The sequence below is a fragment of the Ambystoma mexicanum genome, chromosome 1q (genome assembly GCF_040938575.1).
Source record: "Ambystoma mexicanum isolate Mex_15411 chromosome 1q, UKY_AmexF1_1, whole genome shotgun sequence".
NCBI classification, from domain to species: domain Eukaryota; kingdom Metazoa; phylum Chordata; class Amphibia; order Caudata; family Ambystomatidae; genus Ambystoma; species Ambystoma mexicanum.
In genome coordinates this window covers 1,528,271,986-1,528,298,177 of record NC_090922.1, presented here as the reverse complement: position 1 = coordinate 1,528,298,177, position 26,192 = coordinate 1,528,271,986, and the positions used below count along the sequence as shown (strand labels likewise).

At 47.6% G+C, this 26,192-nt stretch overlaps 1 protein-coding gene across 1 annotated transcript in view; it reads left to right on the top strand.

Moving 5' to 3' along the window:
• The window catches only part of TIE1 (tyrosine kinase with immunoglobulin like and EGF like domains 1), a 538,492-nt gene that overhangs the window by 129,149 nt on the left and 383,151 nt on the right, over window positions 1-26,192 (top strand). Inside the window, exon 2 of the mRNA XM_069642443.1 lies at window positions 23,950-24,240. Coding sequence (XP_069498544.1) covers window positions 23,950-24,240 — 291 coding nt within the window. The remainder of the gene's footprint in view (window positions 1-23,949; window positions 24,241-26,192) is intronic.

Genomic DNA, 26,192 nt, shown 5'->3' with positions numbered 1-26,192 from the left:
CAATTGTTTCAAAATCTGGATACAAATACACGCCATTTAAAATTGATTCTCGAAAGTAACGCATGAAAAAAGCCTGAAAGACGCATTCCAGGTCATCGGCAGTGTGCTTCCTAAAACGTTTTAATGATGCCTTTTATAGAAGGCTGCATAGTGACTGTGCAGCACCTGTGCATGATCCCCCTATGCACAATATCTGCCAGAATAACCATGTGAAACACGTGCCCATGCTGATTGTGTTTAAAAGTATGCCCACGTTGCCACTGTAAAGCATTGACATGGTTGTGTATGCGAGCATGCCACTGTAAAGAACAGGTTCATGATGTCTCTGTCCACAATATATGCCAGTATGATACTGTAAAACCCTTGCACCGGCTGGTTGTGCTCCACTGTATGGAATTGTTGCTACTGTAAAACCCTTTAATTCTGGTGTCCACAATATACAAAGGAATCCTGCAAAGAAGTTCATGCTCATGACCCCCCTGCTCGCAATATATGCCAGCATGGCCCAAAAAAGCCTTTGCGCGCGCGCACACATAAACGCACACGCAGACACCCCCCCCCCATTTACACCCCCGCCTTATGAATTGAATAGTCTCTCTTCAGGAGTGACTCAGAGTTAATCCTGGTCCCTTTTCTATGAATTGAATAGTCTCTCTCCAGGAGTGACTCAGAGTTAATCTTTGTGCCTTTTTGTGAGAATGGGCTAGACTCTCTAGGAGTGACTCAGTGTTAATCCTGGTCCCTTTTTTGTGAGAATTGGATAGTTCCTCTCCAGGAGTGACTCAGAGTTAATCCCGGTCCATTTTCTATGAATTGAATAGTCTCTCTCCAGGAGTGACTCAGAGTTAATCCTGGTGCCTTCTTCGTTAATTGAATAGTCTCTCTCCAGGAGTGACTCAGAGTTAATCCTGGTGCCTTCTTCGTTAATTGGATAGTTCCTCTCCAGGAGTGACTCAGTGTTAATCCTGGTCCCTTTTTGTGAGAATTGGATAGTTCCTCTCCAGGAGTGACTCAGAGTTAGTCCTGGTCCCTTTTCTATGAGAATTGGATAGTCTCTCCCCAGGAGTGACTCAGAGTTAATTCTGATGCTTTTTTGGTTAACTGGATAGCTAGATTTCAACACATGGGAAAGAGCCGGTCCACGTATGGGCTGAACCTTAGTTCCCCATCACAGGATATATGTTTCCACAGTCTGCATGAGGAAACACTGGAACTGTCGCATTCAGGGACTGCCCCGTGGTCTGTTCCGGCAGGATGTGGGGCATCCTCGGGAGGATAGCTAAGGGGCAATGTGCTCGCCTTGGAAGCAAGATGACACAGAGCAACACAGGTTCGATCCCCGGCTCTGCGTTTAGAAACCTCTGGGTATTGAGCGCGTTATAAATAACCTATCATTTCATTTCATTTTAGCCATTATGGCACAAAACCATTACCTTTATGGCATTCGTGCTTCCTTAAAATAGCAAATCTATTCACCACCAGCATATATTTACCCTAATAAAGACTCGATGTTTAGGACTATGTGTTATCGCGGCATCCACAATGAATTGAGTAGAATTCTGGCTTCTGGGCAGGGATTGGCTCCATGGACTCTTGCCTTCAGCGACCGGGCGGCCACCTCTTTTTTACACAGTTTGATTTTTTATTAGTTTCCTCAGGTGGAATCTAAGTTTCGGTTTTCAAGAGTATTAAATAATCCTTTGTAGTCTAATATCTTTTTGAAGGGAAACCACTCACTGCCCAGTGTGGTAAGCAGGGGCGCTGAGGACCCGGGTGCTCCGGGCCCGGGCCCCGGCCGGCTGAACAAAGTCAGGGCTGAGCCCCCAAGCCCCCTGACTAGAGAGAAGAGACGCAGTATGGATGGCCCTTGTTCCATCCATAGTGTGAGTCTTTCTGGCCCTCACCTGGGATGCTCCTGGAGGGGAGGGCTTAGGGGCTACCGGAAGCAGCTTCTGTTGTTTTGCTTCCGGTTCGAAGGAACGTCAGGCAGGTACACGGGACCCAACGCCACCAGCCAAAGCAGCGAGCAGCCCGTTCGGGAAGCAGCATCAAATACGTTTTTTCTTTAGCAGTTTTGTCCTCTTTTTCATTATCCCACGACCACCGTTATTTTATTTCCCCAACACTCCCTTTCTCTTCTTCTACATCTGTGCCTCCATTTCTAAAAATTGTCTTGTCTTGGGTATACTTCTGCATCTGTGCACCTGCTACACCCAACCCAAAACGATTTTTAGAAATGGAGGCACAGATGCAAAGCAAGAGGGGTGCACAGATGTAAAGGTAACATTCTTTGGGTTGGGTGTATGTACACATCTGTGCACTGGCAAGAGGTGGGCACAGATCTAGAAATACACCCAAACCAAAACGGATGGAGAGGGGGGCATGGACTAGACGGAGCACTGTGCAACTCGCCCGCTCTACCGCTTCCAGGTAGAGGATGGCCCGGGCACGGGGGCCCTCGGAAGCCAGATTTTCTGTATCACAGAGGGAGTGGTCAGACTCCTAAATGCATCTACACCCATTAAGCCTTAAATATCTTCCAAATGGAACCCAATAGCGCTTTATACACTTTACCAGGCATGCACGGAATAGGTCTTTGGAAATGGGTCACGATTATCGCCCTATAATCTAGAGCTTCAGAGTCTAGATCACTGGACACAGAGGGGGGGGAGGACTGCCAAAGGCACTGCGACCTTCCAGGATGCGCTCCTCCACCTAGGACATGGCTGTGGCATTGAGACCCTACCAGGATGGCTTTTATGTGTGGCAGAGTGCCCACCGTTCCTTGGTAAGGGGTCAGGCAACCCACCTTTTATGGCTTAAATATCTTCCAAATGGATCGTAATAGTGATTTCAAACACACACAGTTAACATCCCCTAGGTTTGTTTGTATGTCCCTAGTTGGCCAAGGGGGTGAAATGTAGCTCCTGGAAGCTGTTGGTAGGCCCACCAGGCTCTACTAGGCTAGAGGAATAACCTGAATAGCTCCCTGCATTTTCTATCCTGTCCCAGTGCTCAAGACGCGGTTCATTGCCCCGCGAGGGGTACATTGCCCCCGCGAGGGGTATATTACCCCCGCGAGGGGTACATTGCCCCACGAGGGGTACATTCGGCATCAGTTTACGTGTCTGTGTGAGTGGCCACGTAGGGCAGTTTATTTATTTATTTTATTTTTTATTAATTTGTATTGGATAATAAAATCATCCTTTCAAATTATTTAACATATCATCATAAAAACACAATGTACACATTTTTACCATCACAAATAAAACATCTAGACTTCAAGACATCAAAGCATACATCAGCCAAAAACCAAGCATATCCGGAAAAATGGCTGACAAAAAATGAATGATCGCTATGCGAACCGTTAGCTTGACATTGTTAAATAAATGCTGCCAGACTAATTCTGGTTCCATAATACTATATAATACTACCAATTCATTTTTGAAATGTATGCTCCTCAGCTTTTTAAATTTCGGGCACCCTGTTAGACAATGCTCTAAGTTTTCTTTTATAGACTTGTTTTCAAAGAAGCGACAAAAAAATAACTCTTTTGGAATGACTCTTCTTCTCACCAAAATTTCACGAGTTGGCCATAGGTTCATCCTAAACCTAAAATATAGGTTACGCAGTTGGGGTTTTGGACATTTGCAAAGGTAGTCTGCCATACTTCGAAATTGCTTATGTAAAAACGGATTTGACTTAAAGTCAGTATACCCAAAACATAAGTTCCGATTTATTATCCAGTCATGTTGGTATAATTTTGCTTTTGCTCGATCAGGTTTCTCTAACAATAATTCCAGAGTTATGGATGCATCAGCCAGTGCATTGGAAATATAATCGCACCACTCTTTCTTAAAAACTTGATCCCGAGCTAGGAGATTTTTTGCCATAATTCCCAAAAGATTCCTGCTTTGTAAGCCTAAAATGCTTTATCTCAGTGTGGCAGCCATTTTCCACTTCACTTGAACTTCTAGTGATAGCAGGCCCAGATTATGCTTAATGAGAGGCAACGGGACAGATTTGGATAACATCTAAAGTTCTTTCCAGAACCGCGATTCTAGTTTTAGCCAGATTGTATTTGACGGACGAAGGCAATCAGTTCCATACAATAAGGTAGGAATGACCTTTTGTTGGTAGAAGGTCATTATATGGTTTAGCGTGAACTTCCCAAATTTTCCTTTTAGAATTTTCGCTTGACGTATTAATGTTTGAAGTTTGTTACCTCTGTCGAGTTCATTCAGTTTGTTAGACAAGGGTACTGCAAATATTAATCCCAAGTATCTATACTGTGATACTTTAGAAAGACTTCTGTTTTGTAGCTGCCATTTATGGTTTTTAACTTTAGTATTCGCGTGGGGACGACACACCATAATCTGTGTTTTAGGCAGATTGATGACTAAGTTGTTACTTACCACAAATTCATTCAACTTATTGGGCAACATCTGTAGCCCTGATGGAGTTTGGGATAGCAGAAACAGGTTGTCAGCATAAAGTAAAAGCGAGATTATTTCTTTCCCCAGTTTGGGAGGATCACATTGAACATTGGCAGATAATTTCTCAACATTTGTCCTATTTAGGGGGAGCTACCCTGACAGAAGAGTAAGCCTTCAGTTTATAGACCGGCTTTTCCTTGGTACTGAATGCCCTACTCAATCCTGATCTGGCCGCAAAGGTTCTGGCGAGGATAGCCATTGGCAAGCAGCCATCTAGGGACAGGGCCTCTGTTGATCTGCATCCAATCAAATAAACCAATTTAAAATTAGAAAAACTGATGCTTTGGTTAGTACTATAGAATTTGTGTCTTCTTCCTCTTCGTTGTGCATTATAATTTCAGTTAATTTCATTGCTTTGTATTCGAAACTGCCTATTTTTGATGTTTTTTTGTTGAAATTGTCATTTATTTAGTATTTGTTTTCTTTTTTATAAATACATTAACTTAAGTTTTTCATAAAAACCCTTTTTGTTCTTAAACATTTCAAGTGCTTATAAGTTGTTCAAAAGTCTTTTTATCTTTCAAAACTTTTTCAAGTATATGTATTTAAAATAAATCAGAACCCTTTTTTCACACTCATGTGACTGACATGATTGCATCTAGAATGAGAATGGTACATTTCAATGCATGATATCGGTTTAGATACATGCCCCAATTTTAAAAAAATGAAACAATTATGAAAACATTTAGAGTAGCGTGGAACTCATCATTATGTTCTTAGTTTGATGTTCCCATCGGCAGCTGCCCAATAGGGGCTCCTCCTTCCTTTTTGTATCACTTCTGTTGATCTGGTGCCTCCATGTATGAAATCTTCCAACCCCTGCACTCCACTCTAGCACATTCAGAATGCCCTGGGCCTTAAAGTTCCCAGTGGAACAAGAGCTAGTATTGCCCTAGCATAGCCTTGACTAACAAAGGTCCTGCTCCATTGCCAGCATTCAACAAACAGTAAACAACCCCAAAACCAAGACCAGCTCCCCAAAAGGGTCTACCTAGATGGTTGGCAAAGTCTGCTGGGCATAGTTGTAATTGGTTATTTACAACACGCCTTAATACCCAGAGGTTTCTAAGCGTGGTCCCATGGATCGGACCTGTGTTGTTCTGCGCCATCTTGCTCCCAAGGTGAGCGTGTTGCCCCTGAGCTATCCACCCGAGTTGCTTCCACATCGCAAGGTAATGAGGTTTTAAACTATACAGGCCTGCTGTTGAAAGTATGCAAGGGGCCACTGTTAAGAAGGATTTCTGAACTCTGACCTGGAGGTTCAGAAGGCCAGCCTAGTTTCTTGGAACAGGGTAACCTCTGGACAAGCCAGACCAATCAGGGTAGCTATGGCAGGCGGTCAAGACTAAGTCTCAAGAGGGGTGAGGGTGACTTAAAGACCTGAATGAGCACATGGAGCAAGGACACTTACAAATTACTCCAGACAGGTGTTATATTAAAATTATAGACACATTTATTACAAGGCCTTTGCAACATAGACCATAGAAAAGAATCACAGTAACACTAAAGTAAACCAAAACATCAATATCAATACAATATATATACAAGACCGATGGGGTCTACGGAGTAAAAAGCACAAAATATGTAGACCACCTAGATGGGGAGGAAAACAGGCAGTGCAAGTAATCTATGTTATGTTTGCACCAAGGTGTCAAACCTGGGGTCTGTGAAAACAGGGGGGAAGATTGCATAAGCAAACTTATCACCTCAGCCTGCTGATCAGAAGTCAGGTGAGGGGCCACTCGGACACCCTCAAAGGAGCTATCTGAAGGACTGCTTTGGAATAGGTCAGGAAGAGGTTCAGACTCCTCTTCCTCAACATCTGAAGCCAATAGCAGTGCTGCGATTTCAACTCTTGAGATGAAAGCCTTCAGCCTATTTACATGGAACACTTTTGGAGCCTGCCCAGGCCTTCCAAGGTCCACCAAATAGTTGACCTCACCCAGTGACTCCACCACTGTGTAAGGGCCTGACCATTTATCCTGTAAAGCTCTAGGTCTTATGGGATTCATGATCAGGACTTTCTGACCATGTGTGAAGTTGATGAGGGAAGCATTCTGGTCATACTAATGTTTCGCCAGAGCGTGTCCTGCCTTCAACTTGTCACTAGCCAGACCCATCAGGAGTACCATCCTTTTTCTGAGCCCGAGCACATAGTCTACTACGTTGGTAGTAATGGGGGGAGTGGGCACCTCCCATCCCTCCTTGACTATGGCTAAGGGTCCCCGTACAGGGTGACCAAACAGAAGTTCAAAGGGGCTGAAGCCAACACCCTCTTGTGGTACCTCTCTGTAGGCAAACAGTAAGCATGGTAAAAGAAGATCCCATTTTCTTCTTTGAGGTTCTTTCAGAGCCCCAATCCTACTTTTCAAGGTCCTGGTAAACCTTTCCACCAGACCATTGGTTTGGGGGTGGTATGCAGAAGAAAACTTATAGGTGACTGTAAAGACCGGAGGGGGGGGGGGATCTGCACTTCCGCTCTCTATATGGTAGAGGGGAGGCACAGAAACCCCTGCCAAGATTCTCTATTATTGGTACGTGGTCGAGCAATCAAGGCCTAGTTTCTCAGGAGGTGATGCAAGCTGGTTCTTAAGTACAGTGTAGTCCCCAAGCACCCACGAAGGAATGTCCGCACACCGTATCGGTTAAAACACAGTCTTTATTTAATTAATATTCAAGGTCATATACACGATCACGATAACTCACTTTGTTCTCCGAAAATCAACAATGGTAAATATGTACAATTCTAAAGCGGTACCAGTAACATTATTAGATCTTATTAAAGTGCATACGGTCAAAATGGCACACAGATGAAAATAAAGAGGAAACCAACAGTAGAGAGAGGAAGGAAAGCAAGATGGTTCTACAATTGGCAGAGTACTGGCCCCGTACCACTAGACACAGTTCTGTATGGAGATCCCCCCACCTGGGCAACCTGTAGAAGAAAGATACAAGCCCAGTCCATATTTTGTTCACACTAGACTTTCCAATAGTTCTGCAACCCCAAAGTACCTGGCGTTGTGGCGTTCCTTGTCGGGGAAATCGACAACCCTTCTTGAGTGCCCTCCCTTTAAGGCAGGAGTCACGATTCGTCGAACGTCCGACGGAGAACAGGTCGAGCTACGATGGTGAACAGGCCACGTCATTCCTAGCGGTGCTCGTTGACGGGGGAAGCGTAAACGTCTGCAAGGAAGAGGCGTGCGGGACTCCACGGTGTCGATCGTTCTGGACCGCAAAGAGTTTGAAGAACTGTGGCCCAGCAAGGGCGTCAAGTCATCAGCGTCTCTGTCGTCTTCGGGTGGCGGGAAACCCACTGGTGGATGCTCCTCGGCGCGTCGACGGTCAGGCCTTCTCCGGCAGGATACAGCAGCGATGATGCAGACGAGAGCATCCTTGGATCAATGAAGTTCTTAGGCAACGGGAGCATGGCGGCTCCAGTCGGCGACGGTGGTCGGCGACAGTGGTGGACAACAGTCCGGGCGCTTCTCCTTGGAGTTCCGCAGCATCCCCGTATCGGGTCGGCAGCCTGTCGAAGGTCTGTATACCAGGGAGCTTAGGCAAAGATTGGCTGTGCATGATGGTCCCTCATAGCTCGGGAAGAGGGCGCCTTACCAGGTCCTCTCTGGGTCAGTTCTTGAGGCACAGCAGCTTTCAGATTGCGAAGGAGAGCAACAGCAATTCTTCTCGTCCAGCAGGGCTCAAGGTTAAGCTTCAGTTACTCCAGTTACTCTTTGTAGTGGACTTCAGCTTCCGAACATGATTCCTAGCAGTCAGAGGTCCCCAGATATACTGTTGATCTCCCATTCCTTCCGCTGCGTCACACTCAAGCATCCAATCACGACTACGGGCATTCATGCAGGCAGGCAGCCAATCGGGCACACAAGGTATTCAGGCCATTGACGTCTCTCCAGACACTCACAACAAGTTATGTGTATTGGGACAAGTACCGAGCCATTCAACACTCCAAGCTGCATTCATACTGGTTTCGGGCAGGGCTGTCTCAACCATTGTGTCAAACACCAGATACTAGACAGCCACAACATAGAATGCATATTCGTCACACACTCCATTCACCCAGGTCCCACCCACAGGCGTACCCAAAACATGTGGTCATTGAGAAGGCTCCATCCAGTCTAGTTGGCACTTCCCCACACTACCATATACTGAACTTCCACCCAACAGCCAGTCAGGGGGAAGGGACAGAAGCACCAGTCATTTCAGCACGGAGCTGTCACCAGCCCGTACCCTGCTCTGTGGGTCACACACAGGTGCCCTAAAACATACACTAGGGGCACAGGGTTGTACCTCTACCCATGGGTGCCATAATGGTATCCCACGAGTCTGTTCGCCAAACCAAAAGAGAGAGAGCTGCACAGCCAGGAGTCCCACATGAACTCCTGCACGGAAAACACGACATAACACAAGATAAAAAGCAGTAAAGGACAAGGACAAGGAGGCCCTGTCCCTCCGATGTATCTCCAGCATCACAGTGACCCCACATACCTTCCACATAGCCTGCATATACTTTGACATAAAGTTGCTGCCTCTGTCAGACACAACTTCTTTAGGGAAGCCAACCCTAGTAAAGATGCCAAGTAACGCTTTTGCAACTGACTTGGCAGTCACAGTTTTCAATGGGATGGCCTCATGATAGCTGGCAGCATGGTCGACCAGCACCAGGATAAACCTATTGCCTGAGGATGTTTGGGGTCAAGAGGACCAACAATGTCGATCCCTACCCTCTCAAATGGTGCCCCCACAACTGGGAGTGGTACCAATGGAGCTTGGATTGTTGAGCCACTCTTACCAGATAACTGGCAGGAGGCACAACTCCTGCAGTGACTTTCTACTTGCACCCCCATCTTGGGCCAGTAGAAGTGCATGGATAACCTTTGCTTGGTCCTCTTAATTCCAAGGTTACCAGAAAGGGGCACTTCATATGCCAGCTGCAGGAGGAAGGGTCTTACAGCAAGGGGAACCATCAACCTCCTATGGTCTCCTTCTGTAGACTCTGTAGGCTCGCTATACAGGAGTCCACCTTCCCAATAAATCTGATGCTTTCCAGGAGGTTCACCCTCAAGCTGGGAGCAGGCCTGTCTCCTTAGGCCTTCCAGAGATGGGCACTCACGTTGGCCTTTACTGAATTCTTCCCTGTCAGGACCACCTTCTACTAACAAGTCTTTTAGTTCAGGATGGTCGTTGGGATCAATTACTTCAGGCATCGCCACCTCCTCGTCAGGTCCTGGTGATTGACCAACTACCTCAGTGGTAGGTGAGTTAGGGGGAATATTTTCTTTCCCTCTTTTTGATTTTCTGACTCCTTTAGCCTTGGGTTTCCCCTTTGGCTGGGGCAGGGCATTGGTCTTGGCCAGTGCTGCCCTTGTTTGACACCTTGTGCAGGATCTGTCAGCAGTGTCTCCTAAAAGCCCTAATGCTCTGAGATCATTGCCCAACAAGACCTTTCCTAGGACACTCCTCTGAATGCTCACTGGAATCCTGGCTGCTGTACCATTGATAGCAAGATTTACAGGTATTACTGGGGACATGAGAGGTGGGCCATCAGCTAACTTAGTGGGCATCAGAGTAGCTCTGGCAACTTCTTTTGGTTCTACCAAGGTAGAATCCAATACAGTTCGACTGCACCCACAATCCCTAAGAGCTGGAGTATCTACTCCATTGATCAGCAAACTGTCTTTAAAGTAGTGCTTGGTGTTATCTGGAATCCTAGCATAAGCCTCTGAGACTTTAGGCTCCCATGAACCCAGGGAAACTAAAACTACCTCAGCTTCTATCCCACTGGGGAAGGAGTGTGAGGAGAAGGATGCTCCTGTAATCTCTTCTTCCTCATAGGAGAAGGCCAAATTAGCAGAGTGGACCCCCAAGGTTTTCACCTTACATCTGGGATCCCCCTTCATGTGGTCAGTTGCACCACAAGCAAAACAAGATCCATTGGGTCTGTTTACATAGGGAGGCTTATTATAACCTGAGTTCTGTTTTGGAGGCTGACCTCCACTACCCTGTGAGTTCTCTTGTGTCTTACCCTTATGTTTCTTTTCGTGGCCCTTATGGGAGGTAGATTTATCAGTTTCCCCACCGTCTTTATCTTTGGACTTTTTCCCCATCTTCCTACTTACCAGGATGAGTCTTGTCCTTATGGGACACTCTAAGTGAAACCCACATGTCTGCTGCTATGGCCAGCTTCTTGGGATCTAGCTCCTTTGAATCTGTCAAATGCTGCTTAAGCTCCGGGGAAGAAGATGCAAAAATGTGTTCCAGAATGATAAGACTTATCATACCTTCAAAGGTAGAAACCTTATAACCTTCGACCCAGCCAGTCAAGTTTTTTAAGGATTCGGTTACATAAGATACCCAAGTACCACCTTCTTTCTTCTTGTACTCTCTGAATCTTTTTTAGTATTGGGCAGGAGTCTTTCCAAACTTTAAGATAAGAGTTTGCTTCAACATTGCAAAATCTGCTCTCTCAGCTTTTGACATTTCCATAATGGAACTGCGGCCAGAATGGGGCGGTCTGCTAAGTAACCAGGCAATTTTATCAGCATTGTCAACTTGTTGAAGTTCACATGCATACTCAAATGTATTCAGCCAGTCCATAATGTCATTCTTTTCCTCATACACACTGAGCAGATCTTTCGGAAACCTTGGATGAGAGAAGGCCCCAGACCCAGGTCCAGGACCCTTGGATCCATTGCCAACTTGAAGCTTGGCCAGTTCCAACTGGTGATCCCTGTCTTTCTGTTTTTCTGCCTGCTCTATCTTTAGTTTGGCCATATTGAACTCAAGCTCTTTCTGCCTAAACAGCAGTTCTTGTTTCTTGAATTTAAGTATGGCCTCCCCATCAGCACCGGGAGAGGAAACATTAGACATTACATCCTCCATGTCCTCATGGTCGCTGTGGATCTGTGTAGCGGCAGAACCATCAGTTCTACCAGTGAGAGCAGCCCCACCTCCTTCTGCTCTGTCCTCAGAAGCTATAGCTCTAAACTGAGCTTCTCTTCTTGCCAGTCCATGATTCTTTGGATCATTTCTACTTTTGTGCCTCAATGTGTCAGATTTAGAAGCATTTAAATTTAACAAGGTACTTGTTTCCATACTGTTAGATTGGACTATGGCCTTTAAAATGTTATACTACAACAATTCACTATGTGTCCTGGTAGAAATAACTTGAAATGCCTTCACTAGTGTGCAACACCTGATACCTTCAGTCCTATCCCACTTCTGCCACCAATTTGTTAAGAAGGATTTCTGAACTCTGACCTGGAGGGCCTAGTTTCTTGGAACAGGGTAATCTCTGGACAAGCCAGACCAATCAGGGTAGCTATGGCAGGTGGTCAAGACTAAGTCTCAAGAGGGGTGAGGGTGACTGAAAGACCTCAATGAGCACACGAAGCAAGGACACTTACAAATGACTCCAGACAGGTGTTATATTAAAAATATAGACACATTTATTATAAGGCCTTTTTTAACATAGACCATAGTAAAGAATCACAGTAACACTAAAGTTTAGTTTAGTTTAGTTTAGTTTGTTTATTTATAAAGCGCGTCTGAACCCTCAAGTAGCTGGACGCATAATCATGTGCACAGCAGAGTTACATATCGTTACACAAACATCATAATACAACAGACAGAGCATACATTAGTCCAGGCTCTGAATGTTTACATACAAGAGTAGAATATACCGAGAAAAGTATGTACAGAGAATAGGCACAAAAAAAGTTACAGTGGCTAATGCGGACCGGGTTACAGGTTTGTCCTGAATAGGCTGTAGATAGAGTAAACATTACTACAGGTAGAGAGCGGCGGCTGGCCGGTCGTGTCAGTGAGAGTCTGGATGTTTAGGCTAGTAGCCATGATTTTACCATGGCTCTGAATGGCCAGAATGCGGCTTCCGATCTAATTGTAGTGGGGAGGGTGTTCCAACATTGTGCTGCGAGCACTGGAAAACTGGAGCCTCCTGCTGTTTTTAGGTTATAATTAGGGCTCTTTAGTTGGTGCAGGTAAGGAGGTAAGGTGTTCTGGTGGGTCTAATGGGGCAGTGTCTAGAGAATTTGTCAGAAAGGTAACGTGGGGCAGTACGTGATAGGCACTTGTGGGTGATGACCACTGTTCTTAGCTTAATTCTGTCACGGATCGGGAGCCAGTGGACTTCTTTTCTAACCGTGGATATGTGTGCCTTGCGCGGGAGGTTGAGGGCACATCTAAGTGCATTATTTTGCAGGATCTGGAGTCTATTCAAGTTCTTAGTGGTAGTGCCTAAGTAGAGTGTGTTGCAATATTCGAATTTAGACAATATCAGCGCTCTAGATAGGGTGAGGCAGCTAGAGGTGGAGAGAAAAGGCCTACAGGCATTGATCAATTTATTGGTGTATGAGGTAGCTGAGATGGTAGTGTTTATTTGTTTCTTTAGTGATAAGGTAGAGTCGAGGTATACACCTAATGTTTTAACCTCTTTGGAAACTTTTATGATGTTGCCATCAATGGTAAAGGATTGGTACCTTTGGTCCAGTTTGTTGAGGCGACCCTGGGAGCCTACGATAAGCAATTCTGTTTTATCGTCGTTAAGGCAAAGACTATGTGTGGCCATCCAGGCTTGGATTTCTAAATAGATATCATTAAGCTTTGCAACATCTTCTTCATAGCTACCAGTGAGCTTGATGAGGACCTGGGTGTCGTCTGCATAATTAGTGTAGCTGACACCCAGATCGTCACAGGAGCTTCGTGAAGATGTTGTAAAGTGTGGGAGAAATGCAGGAGCCTTGCGGCACTCCACATGTGATTGGGACAGGGTCCGCAGCCGCAGTGGGGGCGAAGACTCTAGTCGACCTGTCAGACAGAAATGACTGGATCCACTTAGTGGCATTCTGAGAGAATGCAGCAGCCGAGGAGAGGTGTTGAGTGAGTGTCATGATGCCTACCTCCAAGGAGCCAGGCCGGGCCCAGCAACCCCAGAGGCAGACATCATTTTCCCCAGGGAAGTCTCAGCGGGCCCAAGTCGGGGCCCTTTGGACTCAGTCCTGGCGCCTTAGGCGCCAGGCTCATAGCGGACCCCAGTCCTGGCGCCTTAGGCGCCAGGCTCATAGAAGAGGATATGTGTTTAAGTGCTTGGGTGCACACTTACCTGATGCAGACCTTGCTGCTTCATCCAGGCCCTCTTGAGGCCTGAATGGGACTACTTTACCTGTAGGACTACTTCACCACCCGGGTGTGGTCGGGGAAGGATACATACCTGATTGGTGGAAGGATACATACCAGGAACTTCTTCCAAGGCTATTTAAACCCCACCCGAATAGCCACACGTGCTTCGCGTTGTTCTGCACCTAGCAGCTGGACGCTCACCGTGTCAGCTCCTGCATCCTGACTTCTGCCACGCCTGCCAGCACCCTGGAACACCTGCAAGGGGAGAAGGGAAGAGAATAGGAGAAGAAAAGCCCTTACCTGCTAAATCTGCATCCCGGAGTCATTTCTCCAACGGCCCTGAAAAGGAAGACATCATTTTAAAGGCATTTCGTTTCGATCGCTGCAGCGCTGCATTTTACTCACCTTTGCAAGGCGCTTCCATCTTCAGCAGCGATCTTCCGGATTCAGCTACGCCCCGGCGCCTAGAGGAAAAAAGACAAGAACAAAGGTGAGAGGGAGAAAGGGAATAAGGAAAGCTCAGTTTCCTTTTAAGTCTTACCTGTTGGATTATTCCCACTGCATTTCGGGTCCTGCCGCTTCCTGGCATCTCCGGACCCCGGCCCCTATGGGGAAAAAAGACAGACATTGAATGAGCGAACGCAAAGACATTACCTGAGGGCTCATCCAGAACTGTTTCACTTCGGGTCGGCGCCATATCTCCGGCACTCCGAACCCCGGCCCCTAAGGGGAAAAAGACATAAGCATTAGCGCTTGCTGCAATTAGACAACAAACATTATTATTAAGCTTGAACTTTTGAACAGAACCTTTACAGCGCCTTACCTGAACAGTCAAGCTTACCTGAACTCCCATCAATCCTCAATCCAGTGAAGTAACTGGGTTTCAACGCGCCCCTGCATCAGAAGCAGGATGGAGAACTCATCCTTCCAAACCCTAAGGTGAGGCTTCACGGGAAATCGTGGAGGAGGTATCGTGGAGGTTTGGAAGGGAGTGGGAGGCTTGAGCATTGTTCCACAGTGGGTAATACTCCCTTTTCACGCACAGGAGGGTATCCAACGAGCCAGGGAAGCCTGAATAGAGGGACCCTTCCTGTCCATCTTCAGAGTTCTGCGCCATCGACGCCGCGCCTCCGTGGGAACCAGGTGTGCGTTACAGTGAGGATCTGGTGGTCAACCAGATCAAAGGCAGCAGAGAGATCCAACAAGAGCAGGATGGCCAGTTTGCCCTTGTCTTTGGCGTCATCCATTTGGATTTTTAGATCCAAGAGGGCAGTTTCAGTCCCGTGCCTTGGTCTGAAGCCGGATTGTCGCAGGCCTAGGAGGTTGTTGTCTTCCAAATGTTGTTGTATTTGGAGATAGGCTTCCCTGTCCAAGATTTTGAGAAGAAATGGGACTGTGGTGATGGGTCTGTAATTTGTGGGGATGTTGGGATCTAGGTTGGGTTTTTTGAGCAGGGGTAGGACCCACGCTTCTTTAAGGTTGTTGGGGACCACTGAGTTTTTGAAAGAGGAGTTGATCAGCGAGGTGATGAGAGGGGCTAACTCATTAGCACCATCTTTGATGACAGATGCTGGGCAAATGTCACCTTTGCAGTTGGATGGTTTGAGGCTGGCGATTATCTTGATTACTTCCTCTTCTGTGAATGGTGAGAAGTGGAAGGATGGGCAGATAGGGATAGTGTGGTTAATTTTGCTGCTGGGGTTCTGCTTGGAGGCAAGGCTAGCTTTTTTTGCTTCTATCTTAGTTTGTAGTAGGGCAATTTTGTTAGCGAGGGCGTGCTGGATATTGTTACACCAGGCCTTGTCTTTGATGCAGTCCTCTGTAGGAGGCAATGGTGATTCAAGTTCTCTTAGTATAGAGAAGAGTTCTTTGGTGCCAGATTTGGCATTTTGTATTCTCAAGTTATAGGTCTCTTTCTTAGCATTTAAGATGGCGGATTTGTAGGTGGAGGCAGCTGAAGCAAATGTGTCTTTAGTGGAGAGAGAGGGGGCTTTTCTCCAGCTGGTTTCTGCAGTTCTTTTAATATTACGGAGAACTTTTAATTCTGCTGAGAACCATTTGTTGGAGTGGGCAATAGGTTTGGCTTTCGTTGTTTGAGAGGAGCTATCTGGTTGAGGGCTAGTTCTAAAGTATTGTTATATAGGTCTACTATGGCTGCTGGGTTGTTTTTTTCCGTGGGTAGATTAGCTTTACTGATAGGCGCGAGAAGAGGTTTGAGGTTCTCTATAGTGAAGTTGCGGATATTTCTGGAGATTATTTGAGGTAACTTTGTGGGTCGTGTGGTAGATGGTAAGGATCTAGGTAAAGAGAAGGTAATAAGGTGATGGTCAGTCCAAGCACAGGGAGTGATGTCAGTCAGTGAGAGGTTGCAATTGGCATCTGCAAGCCAATCCAAGGATCTTCCTTTTGTATGTGTAGGTTGATTAATGTGTTGGGTGAAGCCTAGATGAGTAATCGTGTCATTAAGGGAAGTGGCTTGGTTGTCATTGGGGTCATTGAGTCCCAAGTTGAAATCCCCCAGAATGATGATTTGGGATTTCGGTTTCAAATTGGTAGTGAGTAGGAGAGAGATATCCTCTTCAAAGGTGGAAGGGGGGCCTGGGGGTCTGTATATAATATGGAGCTGGATGGTTTGTGTGTCAGATAATGGGAGTTTGACGGATAAAAGTTCGGCTGAAGGTAGGGTTGTGCTGGTTACTTCTCTGATGTTAGTGTGGATTTTGCAATAATTGCTATTCCTCCGCCTATTCCATCTTTTCTGTCAGCTCGGATGATGTTGTAGTTGACTGGAGTGGCTAGAGCTATTGTGGGACCGGCTGCTGGGTGGAGCCATGTCTCCGTGATGGCGATAAAGTCTAGGTGGTTAGTGGAAATAATGTCGGCAACATCAGTAGCGTGGGCAACCAGTGAGCGAGCGTTGATAAGGGCTCCCTTGATAGAGGTCTGTGGAGGGTTAGTTTTCGTGTGTGGTGGCGAGTGCGGTATAGAAGGGTTGTGACTCGGTGGGAGTTCAGAAGGTGAGGTAGGCTGCTTAGGGTGCCTAGTCTGATTGGTGAGCATTCTATTGAGCTTTGTGGCAAGATTAGTACGATAGCTGAGTCTATCGTTTCTAGTCGTGGTCGTGGGGCTGCGTTTAGGCATGTCCTAGTGGGTGCAACAAGGCGAGAACCTAGTCTTGTGTTTCTAAGGGGTGTGGGACAGGGTATGCATGGTAAAGGTGGGCGAGCAAATCTGTTTATCCATTCTATTGGAGATAGTAGGTCTGGGTAAAGTGGTGTGGTTGTGTGGGCACGGAGCAACGGGAGGAGGGTAGCCATAGTTAGAGTGGCGCCTCTAAATGTGGCCATTGTGGGTGGCTTGGCTCTGATGATGGGGGCAGTGAAGTTCATAAGTTATTAGCAAAAGTGCAGTAGTAACTACAGATAAGGCACAACACAAATCAAATGAGGTCTATTTGCGACCATAGGGCACGACACAAATCAAATGTGGTCTATTAGTGACCATGAGGTACAACACAAATCAAATAAGGTCTATTAGCGACCATAAGGCACCACACAAATCAAATGTGGTCTATTAGCAACCATGAGGCACAACACAAATCAAATGTGGTCTATTAGCGACCATGAGGCACAACATAAATCAAATGTGGTCTATTAGCGACCATGAGGCACAACACAAATCAAATGTGGTCTATTAGCGACCATGAGGCACAACACAAATCAAATGTGGTCTATTAGCGACCATGAGGCACAACACAAATCAAATGTGGTCTATTAGCGACCATGAGGCACAGCACAAATCAAATGAGGTCTATTAGCGACCATAAGGCACAACACAAATCAAATGTGGTCTATTAGCGACCATGAGGCACAACACAAATCAAATGTGGTCTATTAGCGACCATGAGGCACAGCACAAATCAAATGTGGTCTATTAGTGGCCATAAGGCACAGCACAAATCAAATGTGGTCTATTAGCGACCATAAGGTACAGCACAAATCAGATGTGGTCTATTAGCGACCATAAGGCACAACACAAATCAGATGTGGTCTATTAGCGACCATGAGGCACAGCACAAATCAAATGTGGTCTATTAGCGACCATAAGGCACCACACAAATCAAATGTGGTCTATTAGCGACCATGAGGCACCACACAAATCAAATGTGGTCTGTTAGCGACCATAAGGCACAGCACAAATCAAATGTGGTCTATTAGCGACCATGAGGCACCACACAAATCAAATGTGGTCTATTGGTGACCATGAGGCACAACACAAATCAAATGTGGTCTATTAGCGACCATGAGGCACAACACAAATCAAATGTGGTCTATTAGCGACCATGAGGCACAACACAAATCAAATGTGGTCTATTGGTGACCATGAGGCACAACACAAATCAAATGTGGTCTATTAGCGACCATGAGGCACAACACAAATCAAATGTGGTCTATTAGCGACCATAAGGCACCACACAAATCAAATGTGGTCTATTAGCGACCATGAGGCACAGCACAAATCAAATGTGGTCTATTAGCGACCATGAGGCACCACACAAATCAAATGTGGTCTATTAGCAACCATGAGGCACAACACAAATCAAATGTGGTCTATTAGCGACCATGAGGCACAACATAAATCAAATGTGGTCTATTAGCGACCATGAGGCACAACACAAATCAAATGTGGTCTATTAGCGACCATGAGGCACAACACAAATCAGATGTGGTCTATTAGCGACCATGAGGCACAGCACAAATCAAATGTGGTCTATTAGCGACCATGAGGCACAGCACAAATCAAATGTGGTCTATTAGCGACCATGAGGCACAACACAAATCAAATGTGGTCTATTAGCGACCATGAGGCACAACATAAATCAAATGTGGTCTATTAGCGACCATGAGGCACAACACAAATCAAATGTGGTCTATTAGCGACCATGAGGCACAACATAAATCAAATGTGGTCTATTAGCGACCATGAGGCACAGCACAAATCAAATGTGGTCTATTAGTGGCCATAAGGCACAGCACAAATCAAATGTGGTCTATTAGCGACCATGAGGCACAACACAAATGAAGTGCAGCACATGATGCAGTGTGGCAGCATCTAGGTCCAGAATAGTACATCGGCTGAATTAGGTAACGCCTAGGTTCGGGTAGGACACTTAGGCCAATAAGCCGTAGGGCGGCAACTGAATACCTAGAGCTACAAAGCTAAAGTGTCATGTGCATGGACAGTAGAGGTGTGTCGGAGCGCAAATCTTTAAGGCATAGGCTGGCAGGTTAGAATACTGGGCTAGAGTGTCAATGATAGACAGTACGCTCGTGTGAGCCCCTAGATTTCGGGGTTAGGCTGCAGGGAGTAATTACAGATAGGCAGCCTAAATTGCAAGTAAAATGGTGTCACAGGTGCAATGGCGGCACATTAGTTACATTAGCACATTAGGTGCCTGCGGGTTGATGGCGTCACAATGGGCCAAATAGGGTCATGGATGCAGGTGGCGCAAAAATACAAGACATACATCTAAATATCAGGCGTATGAATGGCCATCAGCAATGACGGAGCAACGAGGGGTAGGGTAGTAACATGACCAGGGTTGCGGCGGGTAAGGGATGACTGCCTGATAGTGCGGGGTGCAGTTTCAGGGAGCTGATGCATGCACCGAATGCAGATTGAAAAAGGCAAGAGTTTGTTTGAGCTACTTATAGAAGAGCACACATACAGTAGTACGGGTTTGAGCTCGAATATTCACAGTTATACAGAGTCTTACTGGTAGAGGGTGGCACTAGCGGGCTCATAGGCGGGAAGGCAGAGGCGCCAGTAGCATGCAAGGGGGGACTCCTAATCTGCTCCTTGACGCTCCATGTCGCGAACAGGGGGCAAACAAGGGCCTTTGTATGGGCCTTGGTCGTGTGGCCAGCGTTTCCGCCTGCCGGCGGATGTGGATCGGTGAAAAGAGCTTTGGTTGCTCAGCAACGAGGTCACGCGGCCAGAGCCTCACTTTGGTGCCGCGATGTGCCCGCCATTTTGAAGTCAGGCGGAAGAATCTGACAGAGTCAGGCAATTCAAACAATGCGGTACACTTCGATTTAAATGAGATGCACAGCATGCAGCTGTTGTATTGAAGGTGCTGGTATGCTCAAAGCGCATACATATAGGAATCAAATGATTATTCCTCACCCCTGATATTTCCTGGGTGTCGAGGAGATGCGGTGCGCGGCTGGTCCGTGTGTTGTTGGTGCAGCTCCTGGTCTCCGGAGGGACTGGGGCTCCTGCCCTCCTCCGCGGTGTGTTGCAGCGATAATGGGGGGTAAAGGGGGCAAACAGGGGCTTTTTTTTATGGGCCTTGGTCGTGTGGCTGGCGTTTCCACCTGCCGGCAGATGTGGATCGGTGAAAAGAGCTTCGGTTGCTCAGCAACAAGGTCACGCGGCCAGAGCCTCACTCTGGTGCCGCGATGCGCCCGCCATTTTGAAGTCAGGCGGAAGAATCTGCCAGAGTCAGGTAATTCAAACAATGCGGTACACTTCGATTTAAATGAGATGCACAGTGTGCGGCTGTTGTATTGAAGGTGCTGGTATGCTCAAAGCGCATACATATAGGAATCAAATGATTATTCCTCACCCCTGATATTTCCTGGGTGTTGAGGAGATGCGGTGCATGGCTGGTCCGTGTGTTGTTGGTGCAGCACCTGGTCTCCGGAGGGGCTGGGGCTCCTGCCCTCCTCCGCAGTGTGTTGCAGCGATAATGGGTAAAAGTAAACCAAAATATCAATACAATATATATACAAGAGCGATGGGGTCTAAGGGGTAAAAAGCACAAAATATGTAGACCACCTAGATGGGGAGGAAAACAGGCAGTGCAAGTAATCTTTAGACCCAGTTCAACATCAAGAATGCACCTAACTAAGAAGCAGTCCAAGCCCTACGAAGAGAGGAGCCTTATGCTCAATAGTACCTGCACGCGCTGGTGCCAGTGGACAAAATAGGGTCTCCTCAAGGGTCTCTAGCAGCTCAGGAAGGTGGATAAGGTGATGAAGAACAAGTTCCCACTATTCAAACAGAAGCTCCACTTGAGGGCAGAGGCAGTTTGAGAGTGCGGGATGGAGTCGCTATTTCGCAATAGCTGTGGAAAGGAGAAGGGCCCTCAGGGGCCACTTCGTGCATAAAAATGGGCTCCTGCGCTAGGAGCCACTGGTTGGGGGTAAGGACTACTCACCGGGCCCCGACGCAGACAGACCCAAACTTCGCCAGTACAGTCCACTTCGCTGGCAGGTTCAAATGCGACAATCAGGATGTCTCAACACTGTGTAGTTTCCGAGATACAGCGAGGATTCCCAAATGGGACAGTGGCGATTTCTCCGCTCCGGGTGGAGGAATTGGCCCAGTTCCACTGCAGCAGGCTTCAGGGTCAAGGGGGTCACAAACGCAGCAAACTTGCACAGGTTGTTGCTACAGCAGGGCAACACGTAACCATGTTTACTCCGGTCCGGGCGCACTCGTCTCACTTCAGACTTGGGAACGCCAAGTGTACGAAATTCAGTGTGAGGGTGCCGTCGACACAGAGCAAGCAGTATACCAAGTTTCAAGGGCCTCCTCAAAACAGCGGCGGTAACTTAACAGAGCAAACATCCCATGTAAGCTGGTCAGCCCACTGGTTGGCCCAGGGACACTTCCGAAGAGGCTTACTTGCAGGGTTTGGTGAAGGTGCCGAGAATAGTTGATCCCACTATTCCAATGGGTTGAAGCGTCTTCACAGACCTCTAGGACGATCAGATGCAGTGGGGTCCCACGGGACGACAGCGGGTGCAGGGTGCCAAACCTTCCAGTGGGTCACCAGCAGTTCCTTGACTCGGCTTCTTGTTGCAGGATACTTGGCTCCTTATACTTTGTTCGTGTGAACTGAGGAGATCAACATGGTAGTGGTGTTTTCAGCCTCCACTTATCCAGAGTTCCCTTCGCGCCAAAACGGAGAGGACCCAATGGGAGATCTGCTCACAAACACTCACTCCATACGTGGACCAATCGTGGACCACAGTGGTCCCAGGCATTCAGGACACTCCAGACTCTCTGCACCCAGGATGTGTATTGGGAACAGACATCCCAGCCCACATCCTGGAGGCACACACACAAGGCATGCAGAAGCCCATGAAAGCTTTGGGATTTGCGGGAAAGTGCATGACCAAATAAGGACTGACCCGGGTCGACTCGACCTGGGGAAGGTGAAGGGGCAAGATGGCCAAAGGACAGGACAAAGAACCTCGTGGCATGGCCATTTTGAAGCCTGGCCACCTATTCGTGCCAAGCGCGGTAAGCGCAGTTAACATGGCAAGAAAAGGTTAAAAACATAAGAAAACGATAGCTGCCACCAGTCCTGTCTGTGACACATCTGCACAGTTCGAGAAAAGTCTAGCAAGAGTTTCTAGGGGCTTTGGAAAGACTAAGGTAAGTTACATTGCACACTTGTTACATGTTGCACAAACGTTGCAACATGAGGAGAGGACTAAGGGAAACTAAGTCTCCCAGTACTGACTGTCTTAAGGGCATGTCAGTTTCCCCATAAGAAGTGAGCGAAAGCCCAGAGGAGTGCGGCTGAGGGCTGTGCTTCTCTGGCAAAGTTTAGTTCAGAGCGTAAAACAGCAGCAAATTGTTTGAGGGATGACACATGGAGGGAAAATTACATTCAAATATGAAATCTTTCCTAACAGCCACCGTCTCTGCTTAGAAGTTATGCATGGTGGAGCCACAGGCTGCTAACACTTCAACTTCATCTTTCTTTATGTTCAAATCTTTGGTCAGCAATCACTATTTTGTAGCGTATCCCAATAGAAAAATCACAGTGTGCAGCCTGAAGGCCCTGGAAAGTGTGAAAATGGCAGATGGTGTGCAATGAAAAACTCAATATCATAACATAACAGGACATAGCAGAGTGTGGGGCAGCACTCTAGATGGCCCAAGCAACTTCAGTGGCTGGGAGCAACAGGGAAGATCATGTAATGTTGGTTCTACCACAGTTAGTCCGCTATACTAGAATCTCTGGTGCACTGACTGGCTGGCGAGGGTATATCTGTCTGTCAAATCAAGTGTTACGAGAAATGGGGAGGCCCAGTGCAGCAATAATGCACTTCTATGTGACAGTATTAGAGCCACTAGCAGAGGAGCACCAGGGTTCACCAATGTGTCCCTACACTTATTAAAATTGTCCTATTGTAAAAGTGTAAATGTAGTCACATATAAGCACTCCAATGTTTGCAGTTGAAGTCAGGGTGGCATTACATTATTTGCCCAGGATCACACACTAAACACAGAAGCAGGGATTTTAATCCACTCTGCAATTTGGGCACGGCCACATTCTTCCACGCTTTACCTGGAACAAATATTGAAGTTTTGGGTGCCAAGACCTACCATAATACTGTCCCATAGAGTCTTTACTTCTTGTTTTCCCTTGCATTGGGAACTTTGGTGTTGGTACTCCACCTTGCAGCTGTACCTTCTATTTAGCAAACATCTCGTTCTCCCATCCTAGTTGTGTTGCTCTGCCTTTTGAGGGCTGCTCCACCCTGGATGATTATAGAGGGGTGGAGTCGGGGCAGTCATGGCACATTGGAATGCGACTAGTAGGCTTAAATCTCCTTCCTACTTGACTTTAGTATATGCAGTGCATGCCAGCCAATGTTTCCGCTGTACTGTGCCCCTCCCCCCCCTTGCAAAAGTTGGCGACTATGGGCAAATGCGGTCATATAACTGCCAGTGATGTCACTTCCTATATTTGGGCACCCCCAGGGAAATTCATAAGTCGGCTCCCCTGTTGGTAAGGATAAACTTTTGTAGACAATAACACCACTTTTTTTACACTGGTCTTGATAATGCAGAGCTCTGCATAAACTGGAGGGAGCTGCTACCTGCAAGGGAGCTCTAGGGAGGTCCCAGAGGGTGTGTCCCCCAAGACTTGCAAGTTCTACGGTGCAATTGCTCTTAGTTTAGTAGTGTCCTGTCCTTGCTATGGCCTCACAGTGCTGTAAACTGTCCTCAGAGTGAGTACATGCAGTGCCGGTGGGCAGGCTTGTGTGCCATTGGCAGGGTTCTGTGTAGGTGGCAGCCCTGGTGGATCTGTGTGATGGATGGTGCTCTCAGGAATGAATGCTTAGAGATCATGTTTATGGTCACCAGAAGATCTGCTTGGTGCTGATGGATCACCCCCCACCCCACACTTTGCTGGTCCATATGTATGTGAATGTTGCCTCTGGGCAATGACTCTACTCCATCTCAGTCTTTCTTCTCTCTTCTTCATCACCAGGAGCTGTGCTGAACCTCGTGCTGATCTCCCACGTGCCCGCGCCGCCAAAAAACGACATCTACCTGGTGTGCGTGACCGGCGAGCGGGACAGCAAGGACACGCACCTCCAGATCGAGAGAGACAACAAGATCGTGCGCATGTCCACGGACCCTCGAATCAAAAATCACCGGGACGGCAACCGAGTCCGGGCGAAAGGCCTGAGCCACATGGATCTGGTGGGGGTCTTCTTCTGTACGGGGCAGAGCCCCACCGAGGCGACCAAGGTGCTGTACGCGCACAACAGCAAGCACGGTGAGTCTGCACACCTGAACCCCCCATACCCCCCACCACACACACACACACACATCAGGCTGGGCTCAGGATATGGGTACATAGGTGCCAAGAACCCCAAATGGTCCATACCCCAATGTGAGGATATCACTTGGGTTTTGGTGTCACACTCTGCCTGTTTATTGTGTTAAGTTCTTTACCCCTTACTCCCTCTTGTTGACATGTCTTTACATGTTTATGAATTATCATCTTCTGCAGTTAAACCCATGTTGCTCATTTTCAGGGAGCAAACAAAACAGATGTAGAAAACGAGTGAGGGAGATTATCATTTTTAATTTTTTGTTATAGGAGAAATGCACACACTGCCTCCTACTTCACCACAGAGGAGGTGTCCCTTCCAAAAATAGTGGCTGTCTCTTATTTGAAGGCTGATGTGTTTAGTAGACTCTCTGGACCTCTGAGAGACATGTAGCATCGGATCAAGGCCCTACACTTGAGTATTGCCTTCCTACCCCTCCCCCACTATCATACTCGGAGCCCACTGATGCTACCTGAGTTCTAGTCAGGTGATTGGCTGCCCAATGCTACTCAGGATGCCTTAGACCCTCCTTCCGCCCTTACACAGGCCAACCCAGAGTTGATTTCCAAGTGAATTTCACTGATTCGCTCGCAGGTCTAGTCCCAAGGTGACATCTTGTTCAACACCCAGGTTTCTTTGCCGAAATCATGGCTCCTTTGGTCAACGGGGGGCGTAGATCAGGGATCGATCCCCCTGCACTCAAAAAGCCCCTAAATAACCTTGGTCCCCACCAGGGGTGTTGCTAGGTCTGGAAAAGAGCCAGGGCTACGCAAATGTCAGGACTGCTGGGACTCTGGGCTAGCTAACATTTTGGTTGTAGCCCCTGAGCTTCTATCTGGGGCTACAACCAAAATACCCAGGGCTATAGCCCCCTCAGCCCCCCCTAGCAACGCCTCCCCACTACCCTTGCCGATTTCCTGACTATCCTTTTCAGGTTATTATGGAAGGTTGTGTTGGGCATGCTTAGACCTTCCTCGTCTCTGAGACTATGAGGCCAAGAAGCACACTGGGTGCCTGAGTCCCTGAGACTATGAGGCCAAGAAGGGACCTTGGGGCCTGAGTCCCTGAGACTATGAGGCCAAGAAGGTTGCTTGGGGCCTGAGTCCCTGAGACTATGAGGCCAAGAAGGGACCTTGGGGCCTGAGTCCCTGAGACTATGAGGCCAAGAAGGGACCTTGGGGCCTGAGTCCCTGAGACTATGAGGCCAAGAAGCACACTGGGTGCCTGAGTCCCTGAGACTATGAGGCCAAGAAGGGACCTTGGGGCCTGAGTCCCTGAGACTATGAGGCCAAGAAGGTTGCTTGGGGCCTGAGTCCCTGAGACTATGAGGCCAAGAAGGTTGCTTGGGGCCTGAGTCCCTGAGACTATGAGGCCAAGAAGGGACCTTGGGGCCTGAGTCCCTGAGACTATGAGGCCAAGAAGGGACCTTGGGGCCTGAGTCCCTGAGACTATGAGGCCAAGAAGGGACCTTGGGGCCTGAGTCCCTGAGACTATGAGGCCAAGAAGGTTGCTTGGGGCCTGAGTCCCTGAGACTATGAGGCCAAGAAGGGACCTTGGGGCCTGAGTCCCTGAGACTATGAAGCCAGGTGGTTGTCAGTGTGTTAAATGCTCCCTCCTTCTGATGTGTACCTCACCCCCCCCCCTCTGGGCAGTTGTTAGTGTGTAAGAAGCGTCCCCTCCAGTGTTATCACACACACCCCATAGCAGCCTCTAGCGCTGGGTGGTTGTTAGTGTTTGATAAGCGCTATCCCACTGAGCTTGCACACACACACTGCACCAGCCTCTGCTGCTGGGCGGTTCTTTGCGTGTGAGAAGCGTCCTCCAACACACACCAATATCCTCTCCTGCTGAGAATGTCCTTGTTGTTGCCAGCCTACCTCCCGTCATTCTTTCA